This window comes from Cyprinus carpio, chromosome A8 (genome assembly GCF_018340385.1).
Source record: "Cyprinus carpio isolate SPL01 chromosome A8, ASM1834038v1, whole genome shotgun sequence".
Lineage (NCBI taxonomy): Eukaryota > Metazoa > Chordata > Actinopteri > Cypriniformes > Cyprinidae > Cyprinus > Cyprinus carpio.
Window position 1 is genome coordinate 10,460,760 of NC_056579.1, and position 15,903 is coordinate 10,476,662.

General features: G+C 40.6%; 1 protein-coding gene across 50 annotated transcripts in view; it reads right to left on the reverse strand.

The window, feature by feature from the left end:
* The window catches only part of LOC109061954, a 35,935-nt gene that overhangs the window by 18,977 nt on the left and 1,055 nt on the right, over positions 1–15,903 (reverse strand). For 5 of the 50 annotated variants that reach the window (XM_042762084.1, XM_042762083.1, XM_042762077.1 and 2 more), the window contains exons 4-9: positions 15,560–15,616; positions 15,255–15,392; positions 14,707–14,802; positions 14,375–14,422; positions 13,996–14,124; positions 13,409–13,522 (exon numbers count right to left, since the gene is read on the reverse strand). In XM_042762084.1, the coding sequence (XP_042618018.1) occupies positions 13,409–13,522; positions 13,996–14,124; positions 14,375–14,422; positions 14,707–14,802; positions 15,255–15,392; positions 15,560–15,616 (582 nt within the window). Of the gene's footprint in view, positions 1–13,408; positions 13,523–13,995; positions 14,125–14,365; positions 14,423–14,706; positions 14,834–15,254; positions 15,393–15,559; positions 15,617–15,903 lie in introns of all 50 variants that reach the window. The other 45 variants (XM_042762095.1, XM_042762096.1, XM_042762088.1 and 42 more) reach the window with 38 other exon arrangements.

The window sequence follows — 15,903 nt, forward strand, 5'->3', positions numbered from 1 at the left end:
GTAAGTTATGCATTAAGGAAACCAGCACATCTCAAACACATTAAACAGCACGTCTCTGTCAGCCTCACACGCAGCCTTTCTGTCAGAGCATCTGACGGTGCGAGTGCAAACTGCTTTGAACTGAAACTATAGGCTACTAGGAGAGAAATAAAACGCAGAAATTATTTAAGTGCAAAAACAAACAAATAAAAAAAACAAATAAAAAAAAAACTCTGATTGGTTCAACTCTTCAGCTTTTTCTATTGCTTGTTTTGAATACTGCGCATGGACAAAGGCGTCACTAGATTTTTCCTCCTGTTACATTTATGGTAATTACTTTTGCCGGTGCTTTGCGGCAAGCTTGAGCCTATTGTGTGTATTTGAACGGAGAACTGTTCAGCTACGCTGCTGCTGCGGGACACTAAACACCATAGAGCCGCTATTGACAGTCGCGGTAGCACGGTCTCGTGCTGTTTCCACCAGCACAGCAATTTTTTTTTCAGCACTAATTGATGGATCTCTAAAATATAAAAGTAAGAAGAAGTCTAAAACATACCTGTTTGTTTCTCCTCAGGATCACAACTACTATCACTTTTCTCTTTGTATCATGTCCTGGGTCAGACCTAGAGTCAGTTCGTTGCTGCACAGCATCTGAAAGTTAAAAGTAAAGCATTCCTGAGTCCTCTGTGTGTCAGACAAGTTAAAGTATATAGTGTTGTGTGCAATAACTGAACGTAAAAGTGCTATAAAATATTACAACAAATAAATCTGTAACTTGTGCTGCTCGATTACAGTGAAAATCATAATCAAAATCATTTTTATTTTACAAAATAAAAAATAATAGTTGACCTCTTACTCCCAACATTCTCATATCTTCCTGTTCAGTACCAATTTTGACAAGAATTAATTCTGTTTGAGTCAAAAAAGCATCCTCTTTAGGTGCATTAAATCTGATTCAATACAATATATTTAATATATAATTTATTCATTTATTGAAATACAGCTGTAAGGCTGCAAAGCAGAATGTGGCACAATAATTGCTTCTTCAAATTATCTTGATTTCATAATTGCTGGAATCCATAATCATAATTTAAAATAAAATTTGATTAAACAGAGTCCTATTTATTTATTTGTTACATGATAACGAATAACTGAATATAGCTACTGTAACTCTCTATACATTAATGATACGATGTGCAAACATACCAATAGGTTACTGTTTGTAACCCCGGTTCTCTGAAACATAGAGTGGAGAGATCCACCTATGGGAAGGGCATCCGCGCCTGACCTCTACAGAAGCATCCAATTGCACCAAGTCTGGCTTGACCGGCAGGAGCGTGTACCCAATGGTGGGTAAGGGGCCGCCCCTTAACCGATCACATATAGCTCCTGCATTCGCTACCTTTCCTGAGCATATTCGCTTCTCTTGCAGCAAGAGGGGCAAACTTGGTGGATCTCTCCATGCGATGTTTTAGAGAACCGGGGTTACGAACAGTAACCTATTGTTCTCTTTCATCATCTCATGTTCGAGATCCTCCTATGGAAGATATGGACAGCTCCCCGGTTGCCCAGTACACTCACAGCGAGGCCCTGTAAGCCAGAGGACTGTCATCTGGCAAGGTTGTGCTTGACACGTCACCATGTATCTGACTCCACACAAAGTGAGAATGCAATACCGGCCATGTGAGAAATGACATGTGGTAACGTGCATACGAGACCTGACAACAAACATAATGCCAAGGCATATATTACAGAAATATGTGTGTATATATTGACACATACATACATATAAAAATATAACAATGTGTCAGGGGAGTGTACAAATGACCTGCTTAATGAGATGAATAAGCCAGGCTGGACAACCCAGGCTCAAAAATGTGTAAAGGGCACAAGGCTACAAAAAGCCCACACCTAAAAGAGTGTGTAAGCTAGCGGGGTGTGGGTAACATCAAGCCGGTAGTATTTGACAAATGTGTGTGGAGAAGCCCAGCTTGCAGCGGCACAAATGTCCCCACGAGCAAGAAACCCCTTTAAACGGAGCCCGCAAGGCCACTATGGCCCTAGTGAATTGCGCTCCGGGGCCCACATGGCCACACTCCATTTGATTCATATGCCAGGGAGATGGAATCCATGAGCCAATGAGAGGCATATCTCCCTGGGGCTCAAAGGGATGTTGAGACAGGGTATCCAGCACTATGAAGAGTTCCTATTCTGGAACTACTCTTCTAGTGACGGGAAGAGAACGACGAGCGTCCTTCATAATTCTATGAAAAAGATGAGGACGTGTTTCCCCACTGCAGTGCCGTCAAACCCAACATGGCATGCAGCAGTAGCCGCTAATAACCAAAAACATCAGTGACTGATCACTGATATGAAATCAGCTGGTACCCCTCGCACCACTCCTCAAACACATGCCACTTGCGATCGTAAAGGGAGCATGCAGAAGAGGCTCCAGCCTTCTGAATAATAATAACATGTGTGGGGGGCAATGTATTTAAGTTTGCCTTCTCATGGGCCAGGCCAGAGAGAGCCACCCAGTCTGGGTGAGGGTGGGGAAATTCCTTGTTCGCTTGGGACAGGAGGTCCGTGAGTAATGGGAGGGACCATGGCTAGGCATACAGAAGAGGGATTATCTCTGCCAGTCATAAAGCCTTAGGCCACCTGGGTGCTATCAAAATCAGAGTCAAGCTCTGTTTTTTCACCCTGAGCAGGGGAGTAGTTATTAAGCAAAGCAAAGGAAAAGTGTAGAGCAACACTACGGGGGGGCTCGGAGGGGTGCATCCCACCTGGCAGTTCATATGGCTGTGGCACTGTCACAATGCACCAGCACGTGATGACCTTGCAGGTGGGGCAGAACATGTTTCAGAGCTGTCCAAACTGTGAGGAGCTCCAAATAATTTATGTGGGCTGAGTAGAGTGTGCTCGGCCACACATGTTCAATGTTCTGCTCTCCTGGATGGTTCCCCATCCTGTTAAGGACACGTCTGTGGTTTCCATTTTCCACAACATGATGGCCCCAGAAAGTTCCCATGAGCATAAAACTCTGCATTCCTCCAGTGATGCAGCGCTGTTGTGCACGAGCGCGTCACTGTGACTGAGCGGCAGAGATTGCGCAATGGGCTGAAATGAAGAGATAAACCCACTTCATGAACACCCTCATTCTCAGATGGCCCAGAGGCAAGACATGGACAGCTGAAGCCATAAGACCCTGTAGTCTAAAACGTGCGAATCTTCATGCTCGCTCCTTCCCTGAAATGCGAGAGACAATTGGGAAGTCGTGGCCTAATGGTTAGAGAGTCGGACTCCCAATCGAAGGGTTGTGAGTTCGAGTCTCGGGCCAGCAGGAATTGTGGGTGGGGGGAGTGCATGTACAGTACTCTCTCCACCTTCAATACCATGACTTAGGTGCCCTTGAGCAAGGCATCGAACCCCCAACTGCTCCCCGGGCACCGCAGCATAAAATGGCTGCCCACTGCTCCGGGAGTGCATGTACAGTACTCTCTCCACCTTCAATACCATGACTAAGGTGCCCTTGAGCAAGGCATCGAACCCCCAACTGCTCCCCGGGCACTGCAGCATAAAATGGCTGCCCACTGCTCCGGGTGTGTGCACTTCGGATGGGTTAAATGCAGAGCACGAATTCTGAGTATGGGTCACCATACTTGGCTGAATGTCACGTCAAATAGATATGACAACAACAGTTAATTCATGAAGAAGAGAAAGCACTCTTGCAACAGGTGTGCACACATTGTACTGGAATTCAGCTCCAGACACAGAAATACCACGTTCTGGGCAGGAGTGAAATCGCTCTTGCTCACATTCACTCTTTAGCCGAGGGCTGTGATGTGAGCGAGCACATGGGCCGTGTTTTGCATCACTTTCTCAAGAGCACCAGCACTGTTATGCAGTTTAGCTCCAGACACAGAAATATCACATTCCGGTCAGGAGTGAAATCACTTTTGCTCACATTCGCTCTTTAGCCAGGCGCCGTGAAGTGAGCGAGCACACGGACAGTGTTTTGCATCACTTTCTCTCTTAAATCGGCTTTAATCAGCCAATCGTCTATATACAGGTGCATCTCAATAAATTAGAATGTCGTGGAAAAGTTCATTTATTTCAGTAATTCAACTCAAATTGTGAAACTTGTGTATTAAATAAATTCAATGCATACAGACTGAAGTAGTAAGTCTTTGGTTCTCAACAAACTAGAATACTTCATAAGACCAATAAAAAAAACATTTTTAGTGAATTGTTGGCCTTCTGGAAAGTATGTTCATTTACTGTACATGTACTCAATACTTGATAGGAGCTCCTTTTGCTTTAATTACTGCCTCAATTCGGCGTGGCATGAAGGTGATCAGTTTGTGGCACTGCTGAGGTGGTATGAAAGCCCAGGTTTCTTTGACAGTGGCCTTCAGCTCATCTGCATTTTTTGGTCTCTCAATTTCCTCTTGACAATACCCCATAGATTCTCCGTGGGGTTCAGGTCTGCTGAGTTTGGTGGCTAGTCAAGCACACCAACACCATGGTCATTTAACCAACTTTTGGTTCTTTTGGCAGTGTGGGCAGGTGCCAAATCCTGCTGGAAAATGAAATCAGCATCTTCAAAAAGCTGGTCAGCAGAAGGAAGCATGAAGTGCTCCAAAATATCTTGGTAAACAGGTGCAGTGACTTTGGTTTTCAAAAAACACAATGGACCAACACCAGCAGATGACATTGCACCCCAAATCATCACAGACTGTGGAAACTTAACACTGGACTTCAAGCAACTTGGGCTATGAGCTTCTCCACCCTTCCACCAGACTCTAGGACCTTGGTTTACAAATGAAATACAAAACTTGCTCTAATCTGAAAAGAGGACTTTGGACCACTGGGCAACAGTCCAGTTCTTCTTCTCCTTAGCCCAGGTAAGACGCCTATGACGTTGTCTGTGGTTCAGGAGTGGCTCAACAAGAGGAATACAACAACTGTAGCCAAATTCCTTTACACATCTGTGTGTGGTGCCTCTTGATGCCTTGACCCCAGCCTCAGTCTATTCCTTGTGAAGTTCACTCAAATTCTTGAATCGATTTTGCTTGACAATCCTCATAAGGCTGTGGTTCTCTCGTTGGTTGTGCATCTTTTTCTTCCATACTTTTTCCTTCCACTCAACTTTCTGTTAACATAATTGGATACAGCACTCTGTGAACAGCCAGCTTATTTGGCATTGAATGTTTGTGGCTTACCCTCCTTGTGAAAGGTGTCAATGATTGTCATCTGGACAACTGTCAGATCAGCAGTCTTCCCCATGATTGTGTAGCCTAGTGAACCAAACTTAGAGACCATTTTGAAGGCTCAGGAAACCTTTGCAGGTGTTTTGAGTTGATTAGCTGATTGGCATGGTCACCATATTCTAATTTGTTGAGATGGTGAATTGGTGGGTTTTTGTTAAATGTGAGCCAAAATCACCACAATTAAAAGAACCAAAGACTTAAACTACTTCAGTCTGTATGCATTGAATTTATTTAATACACGAGTTTCATAATTTGAGTTGAATTACTGAAATAAATGAACTTTTCCACAACATTCTTATTTATTGAGATGCACCTGTATGTCATGATCTTGAGCCCCGGTATTCTCAGCATAGCCTGCTCACGCACACAGACAGATCATCCTTGGCTTGAGCGAGCCCGAACGGGAGAACTGAACTGTGAATTCTTATCACACGCCTTGGTTGGCGAAACGATAGAATTTCCTGTGCGGAGGATAAATGCTTATGTGGGGGAAAAAAAACATGTTTTTAGATCTATTGATGAGAACTGAACGTGAGAGAGAGCTGTGTGTTAACATTCTGAAATAGTATTTCCTCAAATGTTTGTTCAACACTGAGATCCAGAATAGGATGGAGAGAACTGTCATTCTTTGGTACTAGGAAATAACGAGAGTCTGCTCAAGTGCAGGGGAGACACTCGAATCAACCACTTTCTCGAGGAGGAAGGGGATTTCGTCTTTCAGAATGTGAGCAGAGCTCTCTTCCGTGTGAGAAGAGAGGACTCCATTGAAATGTTGGGTCTTTTGCAAACTGAAGTCTGAACCCCTTCGTTATTGTGAGAATCACCCATTCTGGAGCTGACAAAGACAGCCGGACTGTACGTGATTCGCGAGCATCCCCACACAAACCGGAGAACTGATTACAGCTGCTAGTTCGGCCGGTTCATTCATTTGTGGTACCATACGTGCCATCTCGTGGGTAACGAAGGAGCGACATGTGGGGCTGTAAAGAGATGTTTTCTCTTATCAACGAATTCATGCGATTCGTTTGATTTTTATATTTTTTTGTGTGTTGTGTAACACTGAGGCCGAAGCCTTTATCAAATTTGTGAGAGAAGTGTGAAGGAAGCTGTGTGGAGACAGCTTTTTTCAGTTTTTTCTCACTGTATTCAGCTCTGAAAATGGGGAAACACACTGGGCTACACCGGGAACAGTGTAGCCCGTGCCAACACCCCTGACTCTGCCACAGATAACCTCCGTTGTTTAAACGGTGAAATATGAGGGGCAGAACTGGTGTCTGGAGGGCTGAGTGCCCGTGAACTTGAACTCAATGCCACCTGTGGCCGTGCAACAAATGGGCAGCTATGCTTTAAGTCAGTGTAAGTGTGGTTACAGTTTTTACGGGCATTACAGAGAACAAGGTGATTCACCGTGAGTAACTCCTTCCAGAGAACGCGGGTGATGGCGACCCTTTCTTTTGTTATCCCATGTCGACCAGCAGTTCGCAGGTAAGCTGATGGCCGGGAGTAAACACTGAGGGCTCTTACCATCAAAGCCAGGGCTTAATAAGAGGCCGGATGAATGAACGTGGAAAAACAACCTTTTTTTTGCCTGGAAGAACAGGCTGTGATGCTACATGTGTTTCGCACATGCAGAGAAGACATGGAGAAGCAGCTTTCTAGGGCCGGGGAAGGCTCCTAGAAGGCTCCTATCAAACGAGTCCTGTTCCTGGTCTGACGTATTTGATGTACTGGCCATTCGATATTGAGAAATCTCAAGGAGGACCGATTGGGGCAGAGCTGCAGGATCGTAAGCCTGAAGGACTACGGATGACGGGATGGCCTCTTCGTCATTCAAGCCGTAGAGATGGCCTTTATCATCCGTGTCCCCGGAGCTGGGCGGCCCATCGATGAGATGGGGATCGGCCGGCAAAATATCCTAAAAATGAGATGGCGTTGACCGGCCCGGCTAAGTAAGGCTGCTCCGCGGGAGGCACCCGGAAGCACACTGATGTCGCCTTAATCCCATTTGAGTCAGACAACCCCAAGTTAACATCAAGACATCTAGACACCAACTCGACAATCCCTGTGTGGGGGCTACCTTGAGCCTCCGACACAGGAGTGCGTTTTTTTTTTTTTTGACTGCGTCCTGAGAGTGTTGAAGACCAACAACACAAAGAGATGGGGATCCCCAGCAGCGATGAGGGTGCCGCTCGCAGCAGGTTGTCCACAGCAGTAGCAGGACTCAGTTTGGAAAGAGCCAATAACAACGGCCAGTGGAAAAGGACAGGTAAGAGGCGGGCAGCCTAGTAATTAGTGGGAGTGTGGGCGGCTAGCAGAATAAAAACAGCTGACCTGGTAAATTGACAAGCACACCTGCCGGAGGCTGATCCAGAGATGTGTCCTCCAGTGGAGGTTAAGTGAAGTCAAAACCAACGAGCTGTGAGTAAATTCCAGAGGTCGCGAGAAGCAAATGTCAACTGAGGAAAGGTAGCGCGTGCAGGGGCTATATCGCTCGGTTAAGGGGCGGCCCCTTACCTGCCATTGGGCAGTCAAGCCAGACTTGGTGCAATTGGATGCTTCTGTAGAGGTCAGGCACGGATGCCCTTCCCATAGGTGGATCTCGAACATGAGATGATGAAAGAGAACTGTTTGTTTCTCCTCAGGTTCAGTGCTACTCTCACTTTTCTCTGTTGTATCATGTCCTGGGTCAGACCTACTGTAGAGTCAGTTCATTGCTGCATAGTGTCTGAAAGTTTACAGGAAAGCATTCCTGTGTCCTCTGTGTGTCAGACAAGTTAAAGTATATAGTGTTGTGTGCAACCACGGAGTGTGAACAGCACTATAAACCATTCTGTTAGGACCACTTCAGACAAAAATGATTGACAATTAGCATACAGTTTGTATTATCTTTATGATTCTGTTCTGGGCAGGAACACTCCACGATAAAAGCAGAGAGCGCAGTGATATAATCAACTTCAACTTACATTCGTCCAAATTTGCAGTTTTATTCCTATCTATATACTGAAGGTTTTTACAGAGGAGCTGTTCAAATATTATTCACCCGATTGCAATAACATTTGAATTTTTCACTGTTCTGACTTATTTATAAAAAGAGAGAAAATCCTTCACTGTAAAAACCTTAAATATACCAACAAAATGAAACAGGAATTTGAACCTGGTTTATCCAATGTGTAAATGTCTGTTATGGAAATCTATGCTAATTAGTCTACATTTAATAAGATAATACTGCATTTACATATTTAAACATAACCCTTCAAAAACATTATATATTTACCACTGTTGCGTTTGTTTGCCATTTCTCTTGCACAAATGCTTCCTGTATCAGTGTGCTGTGTTGTAGCAGGACATCTGAGATGGACCAAAATGTAGAAACAACAACACATTAACAAACATATGAACCACAGTTGCCCCGGTGACACGAAAATATAGAAATATTCAAACAGTTAATGCAGGAGGAACATTACAACCTGACATACAGTTAACAGTTAACGCGGATGCTGAAAAGCAATGTTGGCGCGTATAACAAATGGCTCTGAAACATGTCCTTCTAGTCTGAAGAAAAAAACATACTTACCTAGCTGTCACCAATCATAAATAATATTTCGGATTTTGCGCTTTCTGACAAGTCACCAATGCCTTATCTAAATTCACACACTTGCAGTCTTGGCGACTTTAGAGCGCGTGTGCTCGACAGGAAGTGCGCGGAGTGTTGCCAGATTGTATGTACGATTTACAGCCCAAAAGCTCACAAAAACCCGCCCAAAACTGTAACTGTCAAAATAATGTGATGGAATATGTACATCAAGGTTGCCAAGGGCCATTTTTAACTCCTTAAAAATAAATAATGACGACAAAATAATATAAATATAACGTTAGATTAGATAAATTTCCCAGTAACTGATCAAATCGGGGCAAATAGCCTAACATTAAAGAGATTTAGGCTACCGAACACGAATAAAATATGCAAGCGGACACTGTCAAAACGGCAATCAAGAAATTAAACGATAGGCTACCCTCGAAATAACACGTGCCTTGTTTTCAATGTCAGCAGTCAGAATAATCCAATTTAAATGCAAAAAGTAGGCTACCCAATATAAATGATAGTAAAAAGCGACGTAAATTAGCAGGTATTTCACTCGTTCATGCACACACCATGACAGTCAAAACTGTGTCATTCATTGATACATACTGAATTATAATCCGACAATTAAAAAAAATAATAACAACAACAATAATGCGCCAATTTAGTGTAGATATTATAATTTATGAGATTACTTTAGTGTGGCTCTTTAGTTCATATTGTAGAATATAATACAGAACTTTGCACAGTCAAAACTAATCTAGTCTAGCAGTTTTCAAGGATTTATCAATCTGGACCGTTTAAAAGATAAAAGACAGGATCGTATAAACCGATTTATTTAGTTTCGGTTTTGATTAATTAAAGGGATACTCCATCCCAAAATGAAAATGTTGTCATTACTCACTTACCCCCGTGTCGTTCCAAACCCGTAAAAGCTTCGTTCGTCTTCAGAACACAATTTAAGATATTTTGGATGAAAACAGGGAGGCCTGAGACTTGCTGAATAAAGTCGTTTTTTTTTTCTTCGTGTACAAAAAGTATTCTCGTCGCTTCACAATGTTACAGTTGAACCACTGATGGCAGATGGACTATTCTGACGATGCTTTTCATACTTTTCTGGAACTTGACACTGTTATTTATTTGGCAGTCTATGGGACAGTCTCAGGCCTCCCTGTTTTCATCCAAAATATCTTAAATTGTGTTCCGAAGACGAACGAAGCTTTTATGGGTTTGGAACAACATGGGGGTAAGTGATTAATGACAAAAATTTTATTTTGGGATGGAGTAACTCTATGTTTCGGTTTTGATTTGATTTAGTGTTTTCTGTTTTTGAGCCTTTTTGTCGTCTCACTCCTTAATAATACACGTTTTGAGAGTTGAGTCACTCTCCCACTCTTTAATATTTACGCATTGTGATTACTTGAATATACAGTCATTCAAAATCAGATATACTTCAGGTACAAACAGATATAATCAGTTATAACTTATCACACTAAAAACTTGTCACTCATGAATCATAACGTCTGCCTGCTGAGCCTGTGATAAGTGCAGCTGTCGACGTTTAGCTAGGGGTGGGCGATGAGCTAAAATTCATATTACGATATTTTACACTGTCCAGGCGATATTATATTGCGATATAAGAAAAAAAATAACAGTAAAAATATTTAAACCTTATATAACTAGAAAAAGTGAGGGATCAGTGTTTATGTGGTTTAAGGTAAAAAAAAAAATAATAATAATAATTTTCCAAATACTGTACATTATTGTTTCTCCTCTATGGAGAACTCCTCTAAGGTCTGTAAAGTTGCAACGACTAAAGTCTCAAATCCAAAGAGATATTCTTTATCAAAGACTCTGCCGCGCCCCCCCAAAACGTTAAGAGTTAGCCACGGCCCCCGAAATACATCACTATGTGGAAATATTTGTGTAATGCCGCCCAAATGTTCACGCAAAGAAAGAAGGCGTGGTTTCAGTAACCGCAGTTAGTGTTGAGGCAGCCATGTGAGTGAGATGCAGTGTGTATCTAGGCGAGAGCAAAAGCACTTTATTTGGTCTTCCGAAAGTATGTGCATTTATGTGACTTTGCTACGACAATCTGGCGCTTCTGAATCAGTATGTTATGTTATTAGTTTTAAGTATTTGCTATTGACTGTTCAGATGCGGAGTTTTGAGCGTACTGTATGTGTGCGCGTGTGTGTGTGTTCGGGCTTGAACTGATGGTAAAACTAAGGACATAATTAACCGTCTTTACATTTATTTTGAAAGATGAAGCTCGCGATTATAGAAAGGGGCGTTAACATTTCCGACGAGTGCTTGCGTGTTCGGCCAATCACAATGCAATGGGTCAGTTGGCCAATCGGAGCAGACTGCGCTTGTAGAAAACGACGCTTTTGAGAGAGGCGGGGCATAGAGAAACTACAATTATGTACAGTATTTGAAAAAAAATGTGTTTTTTGAACATTAAAGCATGTCAACATATTCTGTTACACCAAATACACAAATTAATGATCTTTAAAGAAGCATCATATGACCCCTTTAAGGTGGAACGGACAGCGTCAATAAGAAGCTGAATTCAGCATCGCCCTGAGTCCATTGTTTTATATCACAGCACTCAAACTTTTTACTTTTCCCGTGCAGCCGAACAATTGAACATTACTGATGGTCTTCGTCGGAGCGACTTTTGTGCAACACAACTTCTCTCCCGGAAATAGTTGACAATCACAGTTAGTTTCACTTCTTCTGTAAATGCGTTAGTACCTCACCAGAATTCATTCGTGTTTATCCTTACCCTTTTAACCACCAGAAACACGCCATAGAAGGCTTTGTTGTTTTGTTAGATTTATTTATGCATGTTTTTTTTGTTTAATTAGAATTTTGTGAATAAAAATCAATCATACAACACATAACAGGATCATCCTTGGCCAACCAAATTTACAGATTAAAAATAACTTTCATTTAAGACATCATTTAGATGCAAACAGAGCTACATAAAAAGAAACAAGAGCTATAAAAATGGGGAAACTTCCTTCATTTTATCCTTTTATAAATTTCATAATCTGAAAAGTTTAATATGAAAGGAGGGATATAGGAATGTGGAGAAGTACTTTATTATATGCATGTATATATATTTTTTGTCTGAATCCAAAGTATGAGTCTAATATTTAAAGTTAAAAGTGATTTGTGGAAAAAAACGTGTCTGATAACTATTTTCAAAATGATTTACCACGATCCCCACAGCCCTGCTGTTCAATCTTCTCTTCTGCAGCCACTGGCAAGATGAGATGTGAAATTCTGCCCCACAATCCACTTAGTTTGTCAATGTCCATTTGATTAAACACAGCTGACTTGTCAGAGGAGACAAACTTGTGTTTTATGTGATCTTGAACCATCTCCTCAACTCTTCCTAGACTGTCATTGGATGTCAATTCCACTTCTGGATCAAGCATTACAGTAAAGACCAAGAAGACATCTTTATAAGCCGCATTCTCATGGTCGCAGTAACGGTAGAAGATGAGAGTGGATCCAGGAGGGAGCTCCTCAAAATGGTGGATAACTGCAGCAGACTTTTTACCTTCAAAGGCTTTTTTCAATTCACTATCAATGTCCAGTTTGACCTGAACACTGTCTTGTGATGCTTTGTCTTTGCCATTAATATACAGAACTGAAGATTTAAGGCTAGTGGAATAAGCTTGGGCCAAGCATCGGGCCAGGCAACCAAGTGTCTTTTCAGCTCTGTGACCAGATGTCAGAATCAGGCTGACGGGTTCAGAGGGGTTTTCAGTTTTTAGGTGGCGTCTGAGATGAATAAGACTATTACTCCAGAACTCTGGACGCTGATTTGGAAAGCTAGTCTCAAGTTTTTTCATTTCCTGGTTGAACACGTCCACCACATTAATCTCCTTTTGTACAGGTGGAGTTGAGTCAGGACTACGCTGACATAATGCACAAACCACAGCTAACAGAACGACAGCAGCTGCAGTCCAAAATATTTCTGTGAGAAAAGAAATTAATAAAGTAAAATATGCTTCTTTGCAAAAGTAGATAAGTAATTTGTTTATAAGTTAGTATATTCAGAGAGGAGAGGAAAACAACTCACTATTATTCACTGGCACAATCTTTGGTTGGACGTTCTCATCCCTCTCCACATCCTCTTCATGTATATCGCTTGCTGTGTCTTCTTCAGGCTTTTGGATATTAAGAAGGGATTCTGTGTTGATTTAAAACAAGATAATGGTAACAAACTTTAGCATACCTAATATGTTTTGGTCACTGAAGCAGCCACAATTCTGTTGTCTATTATGGAATGCTGAATATTATAAATTCACAATGTGAAACAAAAATCACATCTAATAAAAGTTAACACTTGACCTCTAACTCCCTGCATATTTATATTTCCCTGTTCAGAGACCATTCATTCCATCAAGCACCAATTCTGAACCAAAAAGCACGGCCACAACTTGCTGTTAAATCTGATTCCTCTCTGATTCCTGACCTGGTTTCCTGAACTGCTTATGCATAACCACACTTATGGAAAGCAAGCAAATGCAATAATATGCTTTATTCTAAGACAAAATACCTTCTTTTCTCTCAGGTTTACGGCCCTTTTCTCTGTCCATGTCTCTCTTAGGTTCTGTGCCAGAGTGAGGGTCCTTCTCGGTCTCAGAACTACTGCGAATCTGTGTCGTCTTTTCTGTGTGTCAGACAAAGAAAAGTATATAGTGTTGTGTGCAATAACTGAACCTAAATAGCACTTTAAAGCATTATAACAAACACATTTTAATTAGAGATCCACACACACATTTAAATAAATAATATAAAAATACATTTAATCAGAAAAATAAGGTCAACTATGTTGTCGTCCACCTCCACAACCTACTGAAACACTACTAAAAATGTGCTGATATATACACAATACAATATATTTAATATATCATTTATTCCCTTTATTGAAATACAGCAGTATCACTGCAAAGCAGAATGTGCCACAATAATTGCTTCTTCCAATTATCTTGTTTTCATAATTGCTGGAATCCAGAATCATAATTTAAAATTAAATTTGATTAAACACAGAGTCCTATTTATTTATTTGTTACATGATTATGAATAACTAAATGTAGCCACTGTAAACTCTCTAAACATTAATGATATGATGTGCAAACATACCTGTTTGTTTCTCCTCAGAATCACTGCTACTCTCACTTTTCTCTGTTGTATCATGTCCTGGGTCAGACCTAGAGTCAGTTCCCTGCTGCACAGCATCTGAAAGTTGAAAAGAAAGCATTCCTGTGTCCTCTGTGTGTCAGACAAGTTCAAGTATATAGTGTTGTGTGCAATAACTGAACGTAAACAGTGCTATAAAACATTACAACAAACAAATCTGTAACTTGTACTGCTCGATTAGAGTGAAAATCATAATCAAAATAATAGTTGACCTCTTACTCCCAACATTCTCATATCTTCCTGTTCAATACCAATTTTGACAAGAATTAATTCTGTTTGAGTCAAGAAAGTATGGTAATAATTTCCTACAAACCAGACCCACCATCATCCTCTTTAGGTGCATTATCTGGCAAAGAATCACCTGACGGGCCTGGAAGTAGAAGAAAATGTTTAGCTATTTTGTTGACAGTGGCTGTTAAATCTGATTCAATACAATATATTTAATAAATAATTTATTTATTTATTGAAATACAGCTGCATCACTGCAAAGCAGAATGTAATTGAGTGTAACAGAATCATAATTGAACACACAGTCATATTTGTAAATGTTTTAAACTTATCTCCTCTGCATATGTTTTTGTTACATGATAATGAATAACTAAATGTAGCCACTGTAAACTCTCTAAACATTAATGATATGATGTGCAAACATACCTGTTTGTTTCTCCTCAGGTTCAGTGCTCCTCTCACTTTTCTCTGTTGTATCATGTCCTGGGTCAGACCTAGAGACAGTTCCCTGCTGCACAGCATCTGAAAGTTGAAAGGAAAGCATTCCTGTGTCCTCTGTGTGTCAGACAAGTTAAAGTATATAGTGTTGTGTGCAATAACTGAACGTAAACAGTGCTATAAAACATTACAACAAACAAATTAAGAAAAGAAATAAGATCAACTATGTTGTAGTCCACCTCCACTACCTACTGAAACACTACTAAATATGTATTCGATATATACAATACAATATATTTAATATATAATTTATTCCCTTTATTGAAATACAGCTGTATCACTGCAAAGTAGAATGTGGCACAATAATTGCTTCTTCCAATTATCTTGTTTTCATAATTGCTGGAATCCAGAATCATAATTTAAAATAAAATTTGATTAAACAGAGTCCTATTTATTTATTTGTTACATGATAATGAACAACTAAATGTAGCCACTGTAAACTCTCTAAACATTAATGATATGATGTGCAAACATACCTGTTTGTTTCTCCTCAGGATCACTGCTACTCTCACTTTTCTCTGTTGTATCATGTCCTGTAGAGTCAGTTCCCTGCTGCATAGTGTCTGAAAGTTGAAAGGAAAGCATTCCTGTGTCCTCTGTGTGAACTTGTGCTGCTAGATTACAGTGAAAATCATAATCAAAATCATTTTTATTTTACAAAATAAAAAATAATAGTTGACCTCTTAGTCCCAACATTCTCATATCTTCCTGTTCAATACCAATTTTGACAAGAATTAATTCTGTTTGTGTCAAAAAAGCATGGTAATAATTTCCTACAAACCAGACCCACCATCATCCTCTTTAGGTACATTATCTGGCAAAGAATCACCTGACAGGCCTGGAAGTAGAAGCAGAAGAAATGTTTTAGCTATTTTGTTGACAGCGGCTGTTAAATCTGATTCAATACAATATATTTAATAAATAATTTATTCATTTATTGAAATACAGCTGTAAGACTGCAAAGCAGAATGTGGCACAATAATTGCTTCTTCCAATTATCTTGTTTTCATAATTGCGGGAATCCAGAATCATAATTTAAAATAAGATTTGATTAAACAGAGTCCTATTTATTTATTTGTTACATGATAATGAATAACTAAATGTAGCTACTGTAAACTCTCTAAA